The sequence below is a fragment of the Amorphotheca resinae genome, assembly GCF_003019875.1.
Source record: "Amorphotheca resinae ATCC 22711 unplaced genomic scaffold M430scaffold_3, whole genome shotgun sequence".
Lineage (NCBI taxonomy): Eukaryota > Fungi > Ascomycota > Leotiomycetes > Helotiales > Amorphothecaceae > Amorphotheca > Amorphotheca resinae.
In genome coordinates this window covers 986,519-1,000,910 of record NW_020194473.1, presented here as the reverse complement: position 1 = coordinate 1,000,910, position 14,392 = coordinate 986,519, and the positions used below count along the sequence as shown (strand labels likewise).

The 14,392-nt window shown below is 52.4% G+C and overlaps 11 protein-coding genes across 11 annotated transcripts; 6 read left to right on the top strand and 5 right to left on the bottom strand.

Moving 5' to 3' along the window:
* The first annotated feature begins 12 nt into the window (after positions 1–12).
* On the top strand, positions 13–2,349 carry M430DRAFT_40250 (hypothetical protein). The gene is made up of 6 exons (XM_024867381.1): positions 13–356; positions 417–618; positions 674–729; positions 881–1,084; positions 1,165–1,743; positions 1,798–2,349. The coding sequence occupies exons 1-6, from the start codon at positions 260–262 to the stop codon at positions 2,118–2,120; spliced, it is 1,461 nt and encodes a 486-aa protein (XP_024723081.1). The 5' UTR covers positions 13–259; the 3' UTR covers positions 2,121–2,349.
* A 270-nt stretch (positions 2,350–2,619) lies between these two features.
* On the bottom strand, positions 2,620–3,128 carry M430DRAFT_48632 (hypothetical protein; the record flags this gene model as incomplete). The annotated part of the gene is made up of 2 exons (XM_024868008.1): positions 2,620–2,791; positions 2,956–3,128. 2 exons carry the CDS (start codon positions 3,126–3,128, stop codon positions 2,620–2,622), a joined length of 345 nt encoding a protein of 114 aa, XP_024723080.1.
* A 374-nt stretch (positions 3,129–3,502) lies between these two features.
* Positions 3,503–4,334, top strand: M430DRAFT_212399 (hypothetical protein). The gene is made up of 2 exons (XM_024864472.1): positions 3,503–4,161; positions 4,287–4,334. Exons 1-2 carry the CDS (start codon positions 3,641–3,643, stop codon positions 4,291–4,293), a joined length of 528 nt encoding a protein of 175 aa, XP_024723079.1. The 5' UTR covers positions 3,503–3,640; the 3' UTR covers positions 4,294–4,334.
* Positions 4,231–4,954, top strand: M430DRAFT_212382 (hypothetical protein). The gene has a single exon (XM_024864471.1). The coding sequence runs from the start codon at positions 4,334–4,336 to the stop codon at positions 4,799–4,801; it is 468 nt and encodes a 155-aa protein (XP_024723078.1). The 5' UTR covers positions 4,231–4,333; the 3' UTR covers positions 4,802–4,954.
* A 232-nt stretch (positions 4,955–5,186) lies between these two features.
* Positions 5,187–5,992, bottom strand: M430DRAFT_56879 (hypothetical protein; the record flags this gene model as incomplete). Its single annotated transcript, XM_024868645.1, has 3 exons — positions 5,637–5,992; positions 5,572–5,594; positions 5,187–5,356 (listed from the first exon to the last, which is right to left on the bottom strand). Exons 1-3 carry the CDS (start codon positions 5,807–5,809, stop codon positions 5,187–5,189), a joined length of 366 nt encoding a protein of 121 aa, XP_024723077.1. The 5' UTR covers positions 5,810–5,992.
* A 2,536-nt stretch (positions 5,993–8,528) lies between these two features.
* Positions 8,529–8,984, top strand: M430DRAFT_97193 (hypothetical protein; the record flags this gene model as incomplete). The annotated part of the gene is made up of 1 exon (XM_024870013.1): positions 8,529–8,984. The coding sequence occupies one exon, from the start codon at positions 8,529–8,531 to the stop codon at positions 8,982–8,984; it is 456 nt and encodes a 151-aa protein (XP_024723076.1).
* A 357-nt stretch (positions 8,985–9,341) lies between these two features.
* On the top strand, positions 9,342–10,166 carry M430DRAFT_64711 (hypothetical protein). Its single transcript, XM_024869125.1, has 3 exons — positions 9,342–9,426; positions 9,532–9,581; positions 9,645–10,166. The coding sequence occupies exons 1-3, from the start codon at positions 9,413–9,415 to the stop codon at positions 9,959–9,961; spliced, it is 381 nt and encodes a 126-aa protein (XP_024723074.1). The 5' UTR covers positions 9,342–9,412; the 3' UTR covers positions 9,962–10,166.
* On the bottom strand, positions 9,956–10,135 carry M430DRAFT_33650 (hypothetical protein; the record flags this gene model as incomplete). Its single annotated transcript, XM_024866408.1, has 1 exon — positions 9,956–10,135. The coding sequence occupies exon 1, from the start codon at positions 10,114–10,116 to the stop codon at positions 9,958–9,960; it is 159 nt and encodes a 52-aa protein (XP_024723075.1). The 5' UTR covers positions 10,117–10,135.
* A 28-nt stretch (positions 10,167–10,194) lies between the features above and the next one.
* Positions 10,195–10,998, bottom strand: M430DRAFT_16964 (hypothetical protein; the record flags this gene model as incomplete). Its single annotated transcript, XM_024863567.1, has 1 exon — positions 10,195–10,998. One exon carries the CDS (start codon positions 10,996–10,998, stop codon positions 10,195–10,197), a length of 804 nt encoding a protein of 267 aa, XP_024723073.1.
* Positions 10,999–11,032: 34 nt separating this feature from the next.
* M430DRAFT_33648 (hypothetical protein) lies at positions 11,033–12,111 on the top strand. The gene is made up of 3 exons (XM_024866407.1): positions 11,033–11,483; positions 11,564–11,663; positions 11,723–12,111. The coding sequence occupies exons 1-3, from the start codon at positions 11,283–11,285 to the stop codon at positions 11,794–11,796; spliced, it is 375 nt and encodes a 124-aa protein (XP_024723072.1). The 5' UTR covers positions 11,033–11,282; the 3' UTR covers positions 11,797–12,111.
* Positions 12,112–12,372: 261 nt separating this feature from the next.
* M430DRAFT_135531 (hypothetical protein) lies at positions 12,373–13,753 on the bottom strand (the record flags this gene model as incomplete). Its single annotated transcript, XM_024862410.1, has 3 exons — positions 12,373–13,064; positions 13,125–13,390; positions 13,433–13,753. 3 exons carry the CDS (start codon positions 13,751–13,753, stop codon positions 12,440–12,442), a joined length of 1,212 nt encoding a protein of 403 aa, XP_024723071.1. The 3' UTR covers positions 12,373–12,439.
* Positions 13,754–14,392: the final 639 nt, after the last annotated feature.

Below are 14,392 nucleotides of genomic sequence, written 5' to 3'. Positions count from 1 at the left end.
AGGTACCTTTCAGTGGCCTTGCTATCTGCCTAGGCCACGGTGGTCCCTTCCATTTCCCATCATCTCCTACTTTGCCTTGCCTACCTACCTTACCTAACAAGCTATCTACGGTACCACCTGCACCCCCAAGGCGCCGTGTTATGTCTTCCACATCGACTGGAGCGCGTCCTTCAATTATAATACTCCTCCTCTGAGAGGGCCTTGCTTGCAAGTTCATCCAACATACCATTCCATTCGTACATCAATTGAAATTTCCAAAATGCGTTACCAGGATTGGGATGTTCTTGTGTTCCCTGATGTGTGCAAGATTCCTCTACAAGAGTTTAAGACGAGCTGCCATGTTGTCCCAGACCCTGGTAAGTGTCACATCTGTCTCTCCTCAGTCGACGTAACAGCTCAACTGACCGGCAGCGCAGAATCTCACGGGTCGCTGAACAATCCATTCTTACTTCCAACAGTGACATCTTTCATACCTAGCTTGTCCGCCGGAGATGCTTTCCGTATTTCTATTCATTGTTGGCAGAATCCGGAGATAAGCCGATACGTTCGGCTCCTGAGCAAGCCCTCCGATGATATCGTTTTCGAGGCACGACTCTTTGTCGACGGTAGGATTGTTGGGTAAGTCCTCGAAACACTGTGGCAGCTGTGCAAACTGACAGAAGAATACTTCAAGCTCTAAGTGGTTCAATCACGACGGACCATGGCCGTCAGTTATCGAGCTGAGCATTGGTACGTTGGTTCGGAATGAATTCCTTGTCCCTTTGTTTTCTCCCCGACCAACCAGTCCCGATCATCAAAGACTTTCCAATCTGTGAAATTCTCCCTCTTTCCCTGTTTTGGGTAGAACACCGAACTCGAATAACTGATCAATCTTCATTAGATTTAAACAAGAATGGCGACTTTGAGAAATTGAAGTTTCCAACATTCCATAAGGAACTCCTCTTACAGAACTACTGGAATCCAGGGGACGATCTCGGCCGTATCAAAGTCGTGATTGCAGAGGGATTCTCTCGTGATAACATGACATACCCATTTGAACGAATCAAGAACATAGTCTCGTTCTCGTTCCAGCATGCTCCTCTAGGTGAGCTCAATGTCCATTGCAACTCGTCTCTTGAGATGTCTTTTATAGCTAGGGAATATTTTCTGACAGCTCCGGTTCAGATGTCCTGGAGACCTCTTGTATTGCTTGGCCAAATGCTACTATGTGGCGCCAAGTACCTCTTCTTGCGCCCTACCTCGCACAACAAGTTTCACCAAAGCAGAGCAGTGATGGAGTCGAAACTCACAGTCATTCGCCCCGCCATGGGCCTGCCCCTATACAACCTCCACCGCCTATTGCCAGCCTTGGCCCGATCAATCCCCCAAATGTCCTAGCATATCCACGACAGTCGGCTCGTGACCTATCCACAGAAGCAGAAGCAGAAGTAGAACAAGAGCTAGAGCAAGAACAGCCCCCCGTGGGATGGCATAGACCACGTCGAGCATCGTCCACAGCTGATGTCTCCATGCCTGATTACTCCAAACCAAATACGGGGACAAACAGTAGCCGGCATGTAACGGATCCAATGGTTGTATCAGAAAATGAAAGATCAGAACGTCGGTTTCAGTCACTGCAAAATGCTGGCGCATACGAGTCAGTTTGTGAAGCTCTTTCAATGCCCTCTGCGCCATCCAACACACCCGCGGAGCCGACACCCGTGGCTGCCACTCGAACGTCGTCAGGTAGATTCCGCAGTCCTTGTAAGTGCCAAATTCATGCTCTCCTTGACATTCCCTGTTCTGATAGGCCCCTAGTCAAGGCAGAACCCACCGAGACGGATCCTATCGGAGAATTGATTATAAACAGCGCCAAAAGCCAAAAGGAGAACGTTCAAGATCACTGTCCATTTTCCGAATTGAGCTCGGCAACCCATGAAGGGACTGGTCGCAGAAACCCGCAACCCTTCTCGACGACGAGTAGCGGAACAAAGAGACAGAGAATTGCTTCCAAGGTCATTGATGTTGAAGACGAGCCAAGAAGTTCACCCTCACTAAGAAAGATATCCCGTGGGAATACATTGCAGGATGGCAACGAGTGTGAAAAGAGGATCCTCGGCGAAATTGAGAATATACGCTGAGGATGTCATCGGGGGTCTAAGCGATACCTATACCCTGATGTGATGTGGGTGCGCGAGATCGGAAGTGCTGAACATACCCCGTTGCCTTATTAGCAGACGAGCAGCCTTTTATCCCTTAAACAGTTGTCTACACCATATGTAGACAGGTCGATTGAATTACAGAGAAGACAGGAGGGAATCACGGGGACATTCTTTTGTGTCGGCAAAGCATTATCACATTATGTCCAGTCTGCCCTCATTAGATAGCTATAATACAAGGTCTCATCGACGCTTACTCAATCCTGCATCCTGCGGGGGTATTCATGAGGAACCACCAATCTGCCGTTTATCTTAACTGATGGGTCTCACATCCAGGGTATGACTTGAAAATCGTAGACGCCGACGCTGAATGCCCAAAACCACACCGTTCACCCCACGGTCCTTGTAAACCGATTCAATATTACGCCTCCGCAATGCAATGCCCGTAGATCTCCGCCCAGTAAAGTCGTGACCATGCCCTTCATTTCTTCCTTCCACTCGAGCCCGTCGATGTGATCTTGGACGTCGACATCAGATCGCCAATGTACTTCTGCAGGAACTTGTTGTTGTTGTCGAGCTTGTTATGCTCCTCCTTGACAGCCTCAATACGGTTAAAGATCTCAAGGAGAGACTTCTGGAGGATCTTTGCATGCCTGGAAAGTGGGAAAAAAGCGCATTAGTTAGGATGATCATTCTAATCAATATTCAACGCGGGCTTTCAATCTGCGGGTACGGGGAAAGGGGCTTCCACAAAATTAAGGGGAATGTAAAGGAGCGGAGTGAGTGGGAAAGAGGGAAAGAAAACAGGGCATCGTACTCATTCAGTTGCGCTCTGGCCTCCTGTCCCATCCGCTCCAGGTCACGGCTGCTGCGGCGCGGGCTCATGGCGCGGGCATCGTCCTCGTCGAAAACCTCGTCGCCCTCCTTCAGCTCGACGCGCGGGTGCTCACGCGGGACGATTATGGTGCCGCTGGACTTGCGGGTACCCATCTTGGGGCGCACGATGGGCGGGGTCTTGGTCCCTTCGTCGCCATCGTCGAAGGGGGAGGGGGACGCGGGGGAGGAGGACACGGCGGATTCGTTGTGGAAGGTGGAGGTAGTGGTGGCGGGCTGGTCGCGATACTCGGTTCGGGAGGCGGGCTCGTCCGAGGCGGATGTGGTGGCGGTGGTTGATGCGGTGGGAGCTGTGGGGGTCGGAGGCGATGGAGATTGCATACTGCTGTAGGGAGACAGGAGAGCGGCTGTTCGTGATCCTGTCTCGTTGGATGTTTTGGTTCGTGGTTCTTCTGTAGTTCGTCTCCGTCTGTGTCTTTATAGTGGTTGTTGTTGTTGTACCTTGGACGGGACGCTGTGGGCAGTAGCGAGGCGAGGCGAGGCGAGGTGGAAAGAGGAAGAAGGCAGAAGGCAGAAGGCAGAAAAAATGAAGATAGGACAGGTGAAGGCGGGTGGTGGTAGATGTTTTTGTTTTTTGAGAGAGTGTGAGGGAGAGGGGCAGGACTTTGATGGAGGACGGAGGAGGCAAGAGAGGCGAGGAGGGGACAACCAGTCTTTGCGAAAATGCGCCAGCTGGGAGCCTGCGAGGGGAGAGAGGGGAGGGAGAGGGGAGAAGGGAGAAGGGCAGAGGGAGGGACGGAGCAGGAGAAAGTGAAGAAGAGAAAAGGGTCACACAGGGTCGGGGGCTAACTTCTACGAGTTCGATGCAAGCGGACGCCCACGCCCACGCCCTCCGCCCTCGCCCTCGCCCTCGCCCACACCCACGCCCACAACACAACGACGATGTCCAAGCCCAAGGTCCAAGGTCCAAGGATGTTGGGTATTTGGTAGGGCGATCCACGCTGCGGTTCCACCCTGGGAAGCACCAGAAGAATCCCGAGACCCTTCCCAGGAAACGCGGGCCACGGCCTGTCTCTCTCCTGGATCTGATAGGCGTGACGGGCTCAACCGGTGATGATGCTCGACCGGGGAGAGATTCTTTACAGTTTACAGTCAGTTCCAACCTCCTCCTACACTACTACTCTGTACAGTAAGTACGCCCGTGTGGCCGTGCGGATTCTTTTCTCTTTTATTCTCTCATTTTGTTTGTTTTATTCTTTGATTTATTTGATCTTCACGGTCTTACTACTTGGTATCTGATCGTGTGTGCTCTAGCCTCTAGCTGCTCCTTGGTGTCCGCGGATTCCTGAACAGGACTAATAATGCTCGCAGCCATCGCAGAGCAGTCGTCCGCGGTGGGCGCTTCATCCGCTTCCCTCACTTCCATTATTCGCTCTGCCCTTCGCTTCGTCGGCCTGTGTAGTAGGGGAGGGTGGGGGAGCGAGGAGGGGGGGCCCGGTTCTTTGCGTCAAGCTCCATGGCAGAGCGGACGCTCCTACATATCCTCCGGCCATATGATACCATACCGCAACGCCTATGCGGATCCGACCGACCGACGCCGTCTCCTTCTGCTCAAGCCTCATCATACCCCCCCCCGAGTCCCTGACTGCTCGGCACGCACCAGCAGGATACCAGTCACCTCGATCGATCTGACTCGATGTGACCCGTCTCACGTCTGCAGCCAGAACAGTACTGTAAGCAGCCTACGGCGATCGCGAGGTGTTACCGGAAGGATACTAGAGGCGCCGGAGATAGGCCTGCTAAGGAGAAAAAGAAGAAGAAGAATATAGCACCACTAGTACCCGGAGTGACGGAGGAGGGGCTAATAATACCTAACACTCTGCCTAGGCACAATCACAGCGCCGCTCATGCTACCCGCTCCTGTCTGTCATGAACCGACCCAATCCGACCGCAATGAGAGGGAGATGCTACTGCAATAATACTAAGGCGCCTATTCCATAGGACACCAAGTCAACCAGATCTATCAAATCAATCATCCACACGCCCATCATCGCGAACAACAGCGAAGCAGCGGCTGACAACCATGCCCCTCCCACCCCCCATCTGAACCCATGCGCACCCCTCCCCGAGACAAATGCACCGGCTGAAGACCGAGGACGTGAGACGCGAGACGGCGACGTTAGTTGACCTCATCGTCCTCATGGCGTACCCGATCTACAAAACGCCTTTCCCGTTGTCGCCCCTGGAGCCTTTCCTGGCCAGGCAGCTAGTTGCAACTTGCAGTGCAGTAACTTCTGCTGCGTCAACCGCCAGCGTGTGCAGAGTCCACACTACAAACAGTGGGACTATGGAGACGCCTACGTAGCCAGCAATGTTACCGTATCCTATCTGGTACAAGTAACGTCCTCATGATCCTATATACAGCACAGCACTACTCTAGTGTGTCCAGAGTACGGGGGTAGTAGGGCGCTTCTTACTGTGAGAAGCTTAGCACAGAGGGGGGATATCTCGCCTCTCCTTCTCTCCTGAGAGTTCTTGCAACCCCAGAGAGGGGGGCCGAACGACACCGTCCACCTCCCTACATACAGAGTGTACATACTCCGAGCCACAAAATCATCCTGACTGCACACATGGTGTAGCGTGCTGTACATACAACGTACATACTCCGTACATGCGTCTGGCCGTGTGACGATCAGGTTCTCCCAATTACCGTACTCCCAGGAGCCCAGGACCGTCAGGACCCAGCAGCCGCACCTCACAGGTCCGCGGCTGGCCCAGTGAGACCCGAGAAGCGCCCCGCCGCGAGGATGGGCCCTGCCAACCAGCAGCCGACGCATGCCACCCACGATCCCCTATCGCCCTCATCTCTGGCCGCAAAGGCTTATCAATTCGTTACATTGTAGTCGTCGGACGCAGCATCCAGCGCCGCTGCATATAAGAGGAGCCCGCTTGAGTTGCTGCAACTCTGCTGACCGTCAGTGTGGGATGAAGGACGGTTACAGTAGGTGCTTGTAGCCCCCTCCCCTACTAGCACGCGCGTGGATGTCGATGTGCATGGCCGATAGGGATAGCCCATTTTCCTGCCGTGCCTCAATCCAATGACATTACTGGGGACCCCATGTCGGGGGGTTAGATATTTCATCATCTGACGCCATCCCCTCGGTTTCCCTTACACACAATTCGTGCGTGACTTGCTAGTTAGGACGTTGCGCGGAGTACTTATTAGAATAACCTGTCCTCGCTATCGCTTCTCATTGATTAATATTGCGAGAGCCCACAACTAACTGTGCTGAAGAGATATCACGGCGCCTTCTCTCTCCTTCTCCCTCGGAGAGTCGATTCATTCTCTCATTATTCGCTCTTGCCTACCTATCCATCTCCGACCGTCGATGATCATCGTCAGACTTGGCGCAGGGACTCCCTTTCTGTGACGACAGAATCAATCCCATCCTTGAGACCACCTCGGTGAGGAACAGGCGGTGAACTGACGATGCTCCCTCCTCTCTCACGATAGACATATGACGGAGTGATTCCAAAAGCCAATCGGGGAGTCAAATCGCGAGGCTGAGGACCCAACGACACGAATAAGTACGGAGTAAACCCCTAAGGCGGGCAAAAACAAGGCCAAGAGCGCAGTGCTCAGACTCATTTTTACTATGGGGCAAAAAGTGCTGTCACTCGAAACTTCCAAGGCACGATCATGAGACCTGGGTGTTCAACAGCGCTGCGCGCAAGGCTCTCTTCCACTATGGTTCAATAGGTGCTGTTCCGGTTGGTGCTTAAGCGTATTACTTTAACCTACCTTCAAGATGTGGTTCTTGATTCTCCTGACTCTCAACCATCAATAGGTGGCAGGTTTGAGCCCCACGACGACTCGAAAGACCTGTGTAGAAAATGCTCTACACGGTAGTTAAGAAAGACCGTAATTAAGTGTGTCTTTCGGGAGCCAGGAGCAAGAAGCATCATGCTTGTAGTAATTTCTTTGCGCCCCTTAAACCCAGAATGATATGAGCATTCGATATAGAGATCCAAATCCACATCACGATTCTCGATTACGAGAACATTTCATCTCTCTAAGATCATCATATATGATATCCCATTTATAGACCAAGGACCAGATCCACCAGCGCTCGAGGAACAGGACTATGTAAACCATTCTCCCGATTCTATTGCTGTTGAACTTATCTTATCAGGCGAATCAGGAGCCCATTACTGGTAAGTCTTCACCTTCCTTCTGGTCACTTCTTTATATTTGGCCCTGATGAGCAAGAGTGAAAACTGTTTCAGCTGTTATTGCAGCAGCGATGAAATCAATCAACATTTTCCTGATCAGCAAACTTCAGGCTTTATCCGCTTCTGTCCTTGTAATCAGGGATTCCGCTAACATATTGATTTTCAGGTACATATCCCAAGCGGCTTACCATTTCCCTGTCATCATTTACCCCCCGAGAACGAAATTCGGTTCCTATTTTATTATTAGATTTTGGAAATTGTGCGGGCATTGCAGAGCGGTCCTCGATTTTCTTGTACCATGGGACTTGTCACCCGGCAATAGTACCTAATCAACAGATAGACCCCTGAAAATCTCCGGAGATGGAAGTTCATCTGGAATGATAGCCCGTTGACGAGTTTCCGTTTGGGGCAGTCTGTATATTAACACAGCCATCCCGAGTTCCTTGATTACTACGTGAGAATAACGGAAGTAATAATGCCTATGGTGTTGAGAATTGAGGACGGTACGGAGTATCCCTCTGCACTGTACGACCTCCGTACACCGGACGTCTTTTTCTTCGAAGCTTCTCAGGTTCGAAGTCCTCGGTCGAATTACATACTGTCAAGATCTGTAGATCGAGTAGGTACATAGATTAGATCTTATACTAATAATAGTAGTTTCTGTAGACCCGCCACTAATCAGATAGTCCTGGCCTACGGAGGGCAGTCGGAGCAGAAGTAGAGAATGATGACACTCGACGGTTCGGGAAGAAAGGACTTGAAAAAAAGGCATCAGACCCGTAGAAAGCCCTGCGGGACAGGCCCACAGAGGCTCGTCGTCAGGCAACGCACTTCGACCCTTATCAATGCCGATGAAATATAATATTATATGTTTATAAAGAAGGCTTCATGTTATAGTAAAATCAGTACATGCTTACGCTGTGATCAGTGATCATGCGTCAAAATGCGAACCTTGATCGCAAGGCCCAGACCATGTCCTTTGTTCCGAAATCAGGCAGAAAGAGGGTAGGGTGACGAGACTCCTTGAACGGAGTGATTTGATTCTGGCAAACACGTCTCTCCGCAATCAACACACTCTGTCCTTCCGGCTCCTCCAGGCAACAAAACAGCATCTGATCTATCTGTCCCTATCGAGATTTGGTACAGCACCTGCGCGTTTGTGAAAGCTGTCAAGCCCTTGTGGTACGGCGCGGGCTCTCTATATAAAAAAAACAAGACCCCACCTCTGATGTTTACTCAGCTGCTAGACAACCTCGACCTGCACCACCGCGCAAAGAAACCATACACCTACCTACCTGCGCAAGATCCACGATCGCCGAAGCCATGTCCGCGTTTGTCACCGACCTCTTCCAGTCCATCTTCACGCCGGGTCCCACGTCCAGCCTGATCGTCGCGACCAATGCCTCTTTCGCAGCGCTTCAGCTCGTCCTCTTCCTCCTTCTCCTGGCGACCTACAGCATCCACTTCGTGGTCCTCTCGTTCCTAAGCGCCTCGCTGTGGTGGGCGATCAACTGGTTTGTCAACGAGCTCAACATCGCGAAAGCCGAGGAGGAGAAGAAGAAGAAACGGCTGGAGGAGACCGCTGCCGGGGACGATACAGAGACGGAAGCGGAGACGGTGATAGAGACAGGTAAAGGGGGTGCGGGGTTCGGCAGCAAGGAGGTCGAGGTGGTGGCTCAGACAGGGCAGCTGAAGGATCGCGCGGATTCGGGGAGCAAGTCTGAGATTAGCACGGAGGATGAATGGGAGAGGGTCTCGGAGAACGAGAAGGATAAATGAGGAGTCAGGTGTGTTGGAGGACTATGGAATAAGCCTTACGGCGTTTTTTATACCCCGGGTCTGCAGCGAGCTTGCATGTTCATGAGTTATGATATGGTGATGGGTTGATTAGAATTTGTCATTAAGCACTGGATAATAGTCCATGGACTGCTCTCTTTATGAAGTAGAGAGTGAACCCACAGAGAACCTCGAGATTTTTCATACTGGTGTTGTCTGTCCTGCCGAAGTCAAAACCTCCTATCTATCTTGTGAAGATCCTTGATATTGAAGCTACAGGTCACGTGCTAGAGCATCCCAAAATATTTCGCGATGCCACCAACCTACAGGCTGGAAACGTTTTGCGTGCTGCACATACCACGTTCACCGCCACCACGCAACCCTAGATTTGAAAACCATCCCGGGGAGTTCAAAGTCGCAAATCCGCCACGATGAAGCTCGTCAGGTAAGCTCTCCTTCCCAGATTGGCCTTCCTCTGGCACAAGCTGAGCTCTCTTCTTCCAAGGCTCCCACGCGAAGCTCCTGACTGACACTTTGACCCCGCTGGTAGGTTCCTGATGAAATGCGCAAACGAGACGGTGACGATCGAGCTTAAGAATGGTAGGCGGCCCAGCATCCCTCGCAGTTCTGGTTGTTGGCTCCTACTGACGCATTGGCAAAAAGGCACCATCATCCACGGCACCATCACGTCGGTTTCCCCGCAGATGAACACGGCGCTGCGCACCGTCAAGATGACCCAGCGCGGTCGCGACCCCATCTCCCTCGACACCATCAATCTCCGCGGCTCGACGATCCGCTACTACATCCTGCCGGACTCGCTGCCGCTGGACACGCTGCTGATTGACGATGCGCCGAAGCCGAAGAACAAGGCGCGGAAGGAGGCTGCGGATAGAGGCAGAGGTGGCCGAGGGCGCGGAGGTCCCAGAGGACGGGGTGGCTTCAGAGGCGGTCGTGGCCGAGGCGGAGGAAGGGGATTCTAGAGATGATGAACATGGATGGGGATATGAAGGCGGTCTGGAGGCTTGGGCGGAGGAGCCCATATGTGTCCTTCTCTATTACCTTGCGTGGTCGTGACTAGGAACGTGCTGGATCTCTGGCTTCGGACAGAGAAGTCATGAATGGCTTGAGGGGTCATTGGCGTTTGTGGATATAAAATCAGGCAATCAACATCAACATTTCGCGTGCACATGGTCCTGACGACCTTGATTGGGGGTTATTTGGGCTCTTCTTCCTGTGAGAGACTCTCCACGCGCCATATCCTGATTATCTGCAGCTTTTCCCATCCCCCTTTCTTCCCACTACTTCCAACTGTCTCTGCCTTCCACTCCTTTCCCCAATTCCTGATCCGCTGCTTCACATTCTCTGGCTTGTTCTGCGCACAGAGTAATATGTAGGCACAGCCTCGTTCCCTGCTCAAGACTTCCGGCAAGGCATCAAGCAAACGATCTGTAGTTTCCATTCCATCTGCCCCTCCAGCATAAGACAGAGACAACAAATACGAATCCTCTTCAAACGAAGGCGCCGCAACCTCCTCCGAAAGCGTAGGTAGCGCTGGCAGGTCCGGCGTCGGCACATAAGGAGGATTGAAGATCAAGACATCCACCATCGCCGGCCTTAACGCGCCCACCAGATCTCCCGCAACAATCCCCAGATGGAACCCATGCGATTCCCCCTTCGCGACCTGTTCCTGCTCCGCCACGCTCACCGTGCGGCCCGCCGCCGCGCACGCATATCGATTCACGTCCACGCCCGCGCTGAGGATGTCTGCCCGCCCGAAGATCGTCTCCGCGTGGGCGTCGACGAACGAGAGCACGACGCCCGACCCCGTCCCGATCTCGACCACGAATGGCGACGGCGGGTCGTGCGCGACAACATCGCTCGTCCCGCGGCTGAACCGCTGCTGCAGGAAGGCTTTCTCGCTCTCGGAAGACAGGGTATCGAGCAGCAGATACGAGTCCTCGGCCGGCTCGTAGATTCTGTCGAACTCTACATGAGAAGTAGAGGGCGTAGGCAGCATTGCCCGTGATACGTGGCGCTGCCCTCAAGAAAAAGAGAGAAAGAAAAAAGGGCTGATTGTTGAAGGTTGCGGGGTTATTATCTTCGAACACGTCCAGCCAGCCGCAAGGCTGAAGGTTTTGAAACTTCGGGTATGGATTTCTTGGGCGGCCTGGAAAGTTTTGCCGATCTGCCAGTGACGACTTTGTTTCCGAGTCGCTTCCATCCCTGAGCTCTCCTCTCCCCCAGATTTTGGCTCTCTCAATACCACCACGGATTGGCAAGATGAGGTTAAGCCCGCGCTTGATGATGGCGTCGCCGACGGCGGCTGGGACCACGAAGGGCTTCAAGCCGGCGCCTATGGCTCTCTTGCCGCCAATTCCACTATACCGAAGACTCCTGCGCGCACATCGGAAGCACCTGCCCAAGGAGATGCGGCTCCTGGGTGATGAGTATGTCAAGAGCGAGTTCCGAGCTCACCGGAACGTGGAGAATCCCGTGCACATCGTACGTGATTGATTTATGGAGAGACGGGATCAAGGGATGTTTTTTGGGACCGGGAACCCATGGCTAATGCGAGCTGGCAGATTGGATTCCTGACCGAGTGGCAGATGTACGCGCAGAAGCTGGAAGGCGATTCCTGGATCGGGGAGAAGATGGACCCGGCCAAGATCGAGAAAATGAGTGGTATGCTTGCGCCCTGCGTCGTCCCCCCTCTGGACTGTTGGTGGCTGACGGCGGAGAAGATCAGCAGCTCGGTCAGATGTATGAGCTCATGCAGGCGATACGGAACAGGGAACTTGGAGACGACGAGCAATAGCAAGAAACGACATTGTGTGAATATGTACAGATATGGAAAACATGAAAGTTGCTAAGAGATATGGTTTAGAATCTCTCCTTGAAGCCGGTGGGTCATAGAGGTGCGGTGCATAGGGGCGTCAGTGATTCACCTGTGGCTGTCATGTGGGGAACTTTGTCTGGGAATCACTGGGAGCAAGATGCTCCTGGATCATGTATTATTAACATCCATCCACAGAGGTATAAATCCAAGTGGAATCGTTCATACAGGGTGAGACGCCTAGCACCGTCCACAAAGAGCACGCCCTCCTCATCAAACATCCTAGTCACTCAACACCCAACAGGCTGGAGTTCTGCACAATGTGCACAGCTGATTACTACAAGTCCATGTCCTGCGAAGGCAAGTGCAGATGGCTGGAGATCGGGGTCCCTTGCGGCTACGGAATGGGGTTCAACAACTGTGATGCCTTCGAAGGCCGCCATACCCGGCAGTTGCCGCGACGCTTTCATAAGGTTGGCAAGGACCAATGCCCCAAGCATGGCCTCGGAGGCAACTACGATCACAACAGGGTCGCCATGATCAGGGATATCAAGTACTGCCCTTGCATGTAAAGGGGACCAATATGCATTGCTATGGTAGGTATGTTATATTTATATATATACGACTATTCAGCATCTAGAGGCGCAACAGGCGGCTGGTCGTTGACCTGGATTCCTCCTCTCTTCTTCTCCGCCGAATCATGGAATGGCAACTTCCAACCTCCCTCGCTCTCAGGAGTCGCGAGCCACAATCTCATCAGGTGTCGTCTTGGCGCCGGTGGCAGAGGGTCTGTGTACTCAGTACGGGCATGCAGGACATGCTCGTTGCTCAGGAACTGGATGTCTCCAACCTCCAAGATCATGTGCAGTCTCAACCGGTGGCATGTTTCCTCCAACACCTTGGCAGCTTCGAGCTGCTCGGGAGAGAGGGGAGGGATGATACCCGCGTTCGAGAATCGTTCAAGCGACTTGACATAGTATGGGTCCCATTTCGAGTACACTCTTGGGCTGTCACCGGTCTCGAGGTAGAAGACTGAGGTTCGGATGTATGGTTCTTCGCCAACGCTGACTTCTCCCTTGCGGTCGAAGTACCAGATTGGCTTTGTCAGGGTCTCTGCGACATCTGGGCGCTCCTTTTGAAGGGTGTTCCACACGTGGTGGGAGGAAACGATGTCAGACTCACCACCCTCGGCGGCTCTGGTGATGCAGAGCAACCCAACAATGTCCGAGTCGTCTGCGTGGAAGAATTGTCTGGATTGAGATCAGTCGTTATGAACACGTCGATGGATGATGTCTCCATGCATGACTTACCGAGCATTGGTTCTATAGATTCGAACTTTGTCGATTTGGGTTGCATCCTCGCCAAGATCCTTGACGTGTCCAAGCACATGGCCACGACCATTCTGACTGACGAAGTAGCCAAGGTATGTCCCAAGTCCCATATATGCAACGGCGGATTTGTGGTTGCCCCATTCGTTGACGGGGAAGCCTTTGAAGAGGATGAAACCCTTGCCGTTGAGGATCTCAGATCGGATGGACGCCAGCAGTACCGACAACTTTGGCAGAGGGAAGGTGTCCTGTAACACATGAGTAATAGGACTTGTCAAGCATGTGGTTACACTAACCTTGGAGATACCAGTCAGAGGAATCTTCTCGGCGATGAACTTATCGGCAACAGCGCTGAGTTCAGCAATCTCCTCAGCGTCGAAGACATGCACCCATCTCTCAGGGTTGTTAGTATAGTCTTCAGCCTTCCAGACAGTTTCCCCTGTGATCTCTTTGGGGAATGCTGAGTATGGTTTGAGTTGATGGTAAAGTGGGGGGTGTTGACCAGAGGTTTTGATTCCGTCCGGGAAAATCTTCCTGTCTACCAGCTTCTGAGCGGGGTTGGAGAGTTCGTGAGGGGCAGTGGGCTGAGTTTCGAGGACTGAGGGGGCCATGGTGATGTGATATATGTCTTGTCTCCTGAGATCTACCGTCTATAGAGAGTATATGACAATTGAGAGAGAGTTAATGAGGGAAGAAGAAGAAGAAAAACTGCCCGGGGGACTGCCTTTTATATCCGCTTTCCATTATTTCCTCTCAGTCTCCAAATATGCCCGATGAGGTTCAGATAGATCCCTGGCATTCGCAATTGCGTGCTCACTAACCCATGGCGATATCCCGCGCATCACCAGTCACATGATATTGCTAAGTCGGCTACGGTTTACGGGGTACCTTCGTTATCCCAGGGCGGTGAGGCTAAACCGGCAGTATTTTTTTCAATAGCAAAAGTCAATATTGTCACCTATCGACAAAACCCGTTTCTTAATATTCACTTTGAAGTGGTAGACTACGAGATCGACCCACAATGCCCAGTTCTATTCGCTCCCACCTCCACTAACACCTCTTTCCTTCAATCTCTCCTCACCTCGCACTACATTCTCAGAATCAAGATGCCAGAAAAAGTACACAAGAAGTTCGACGACGGCGACAAGGCTGAGCCTTCAGCGTCCAAGCCAGGGAACAGCAGCAATGGATCGGCGAAAGACTCAAAGCCTACCTTTACCAATGGCCAGAAGCATACTTCAGAACCAGCA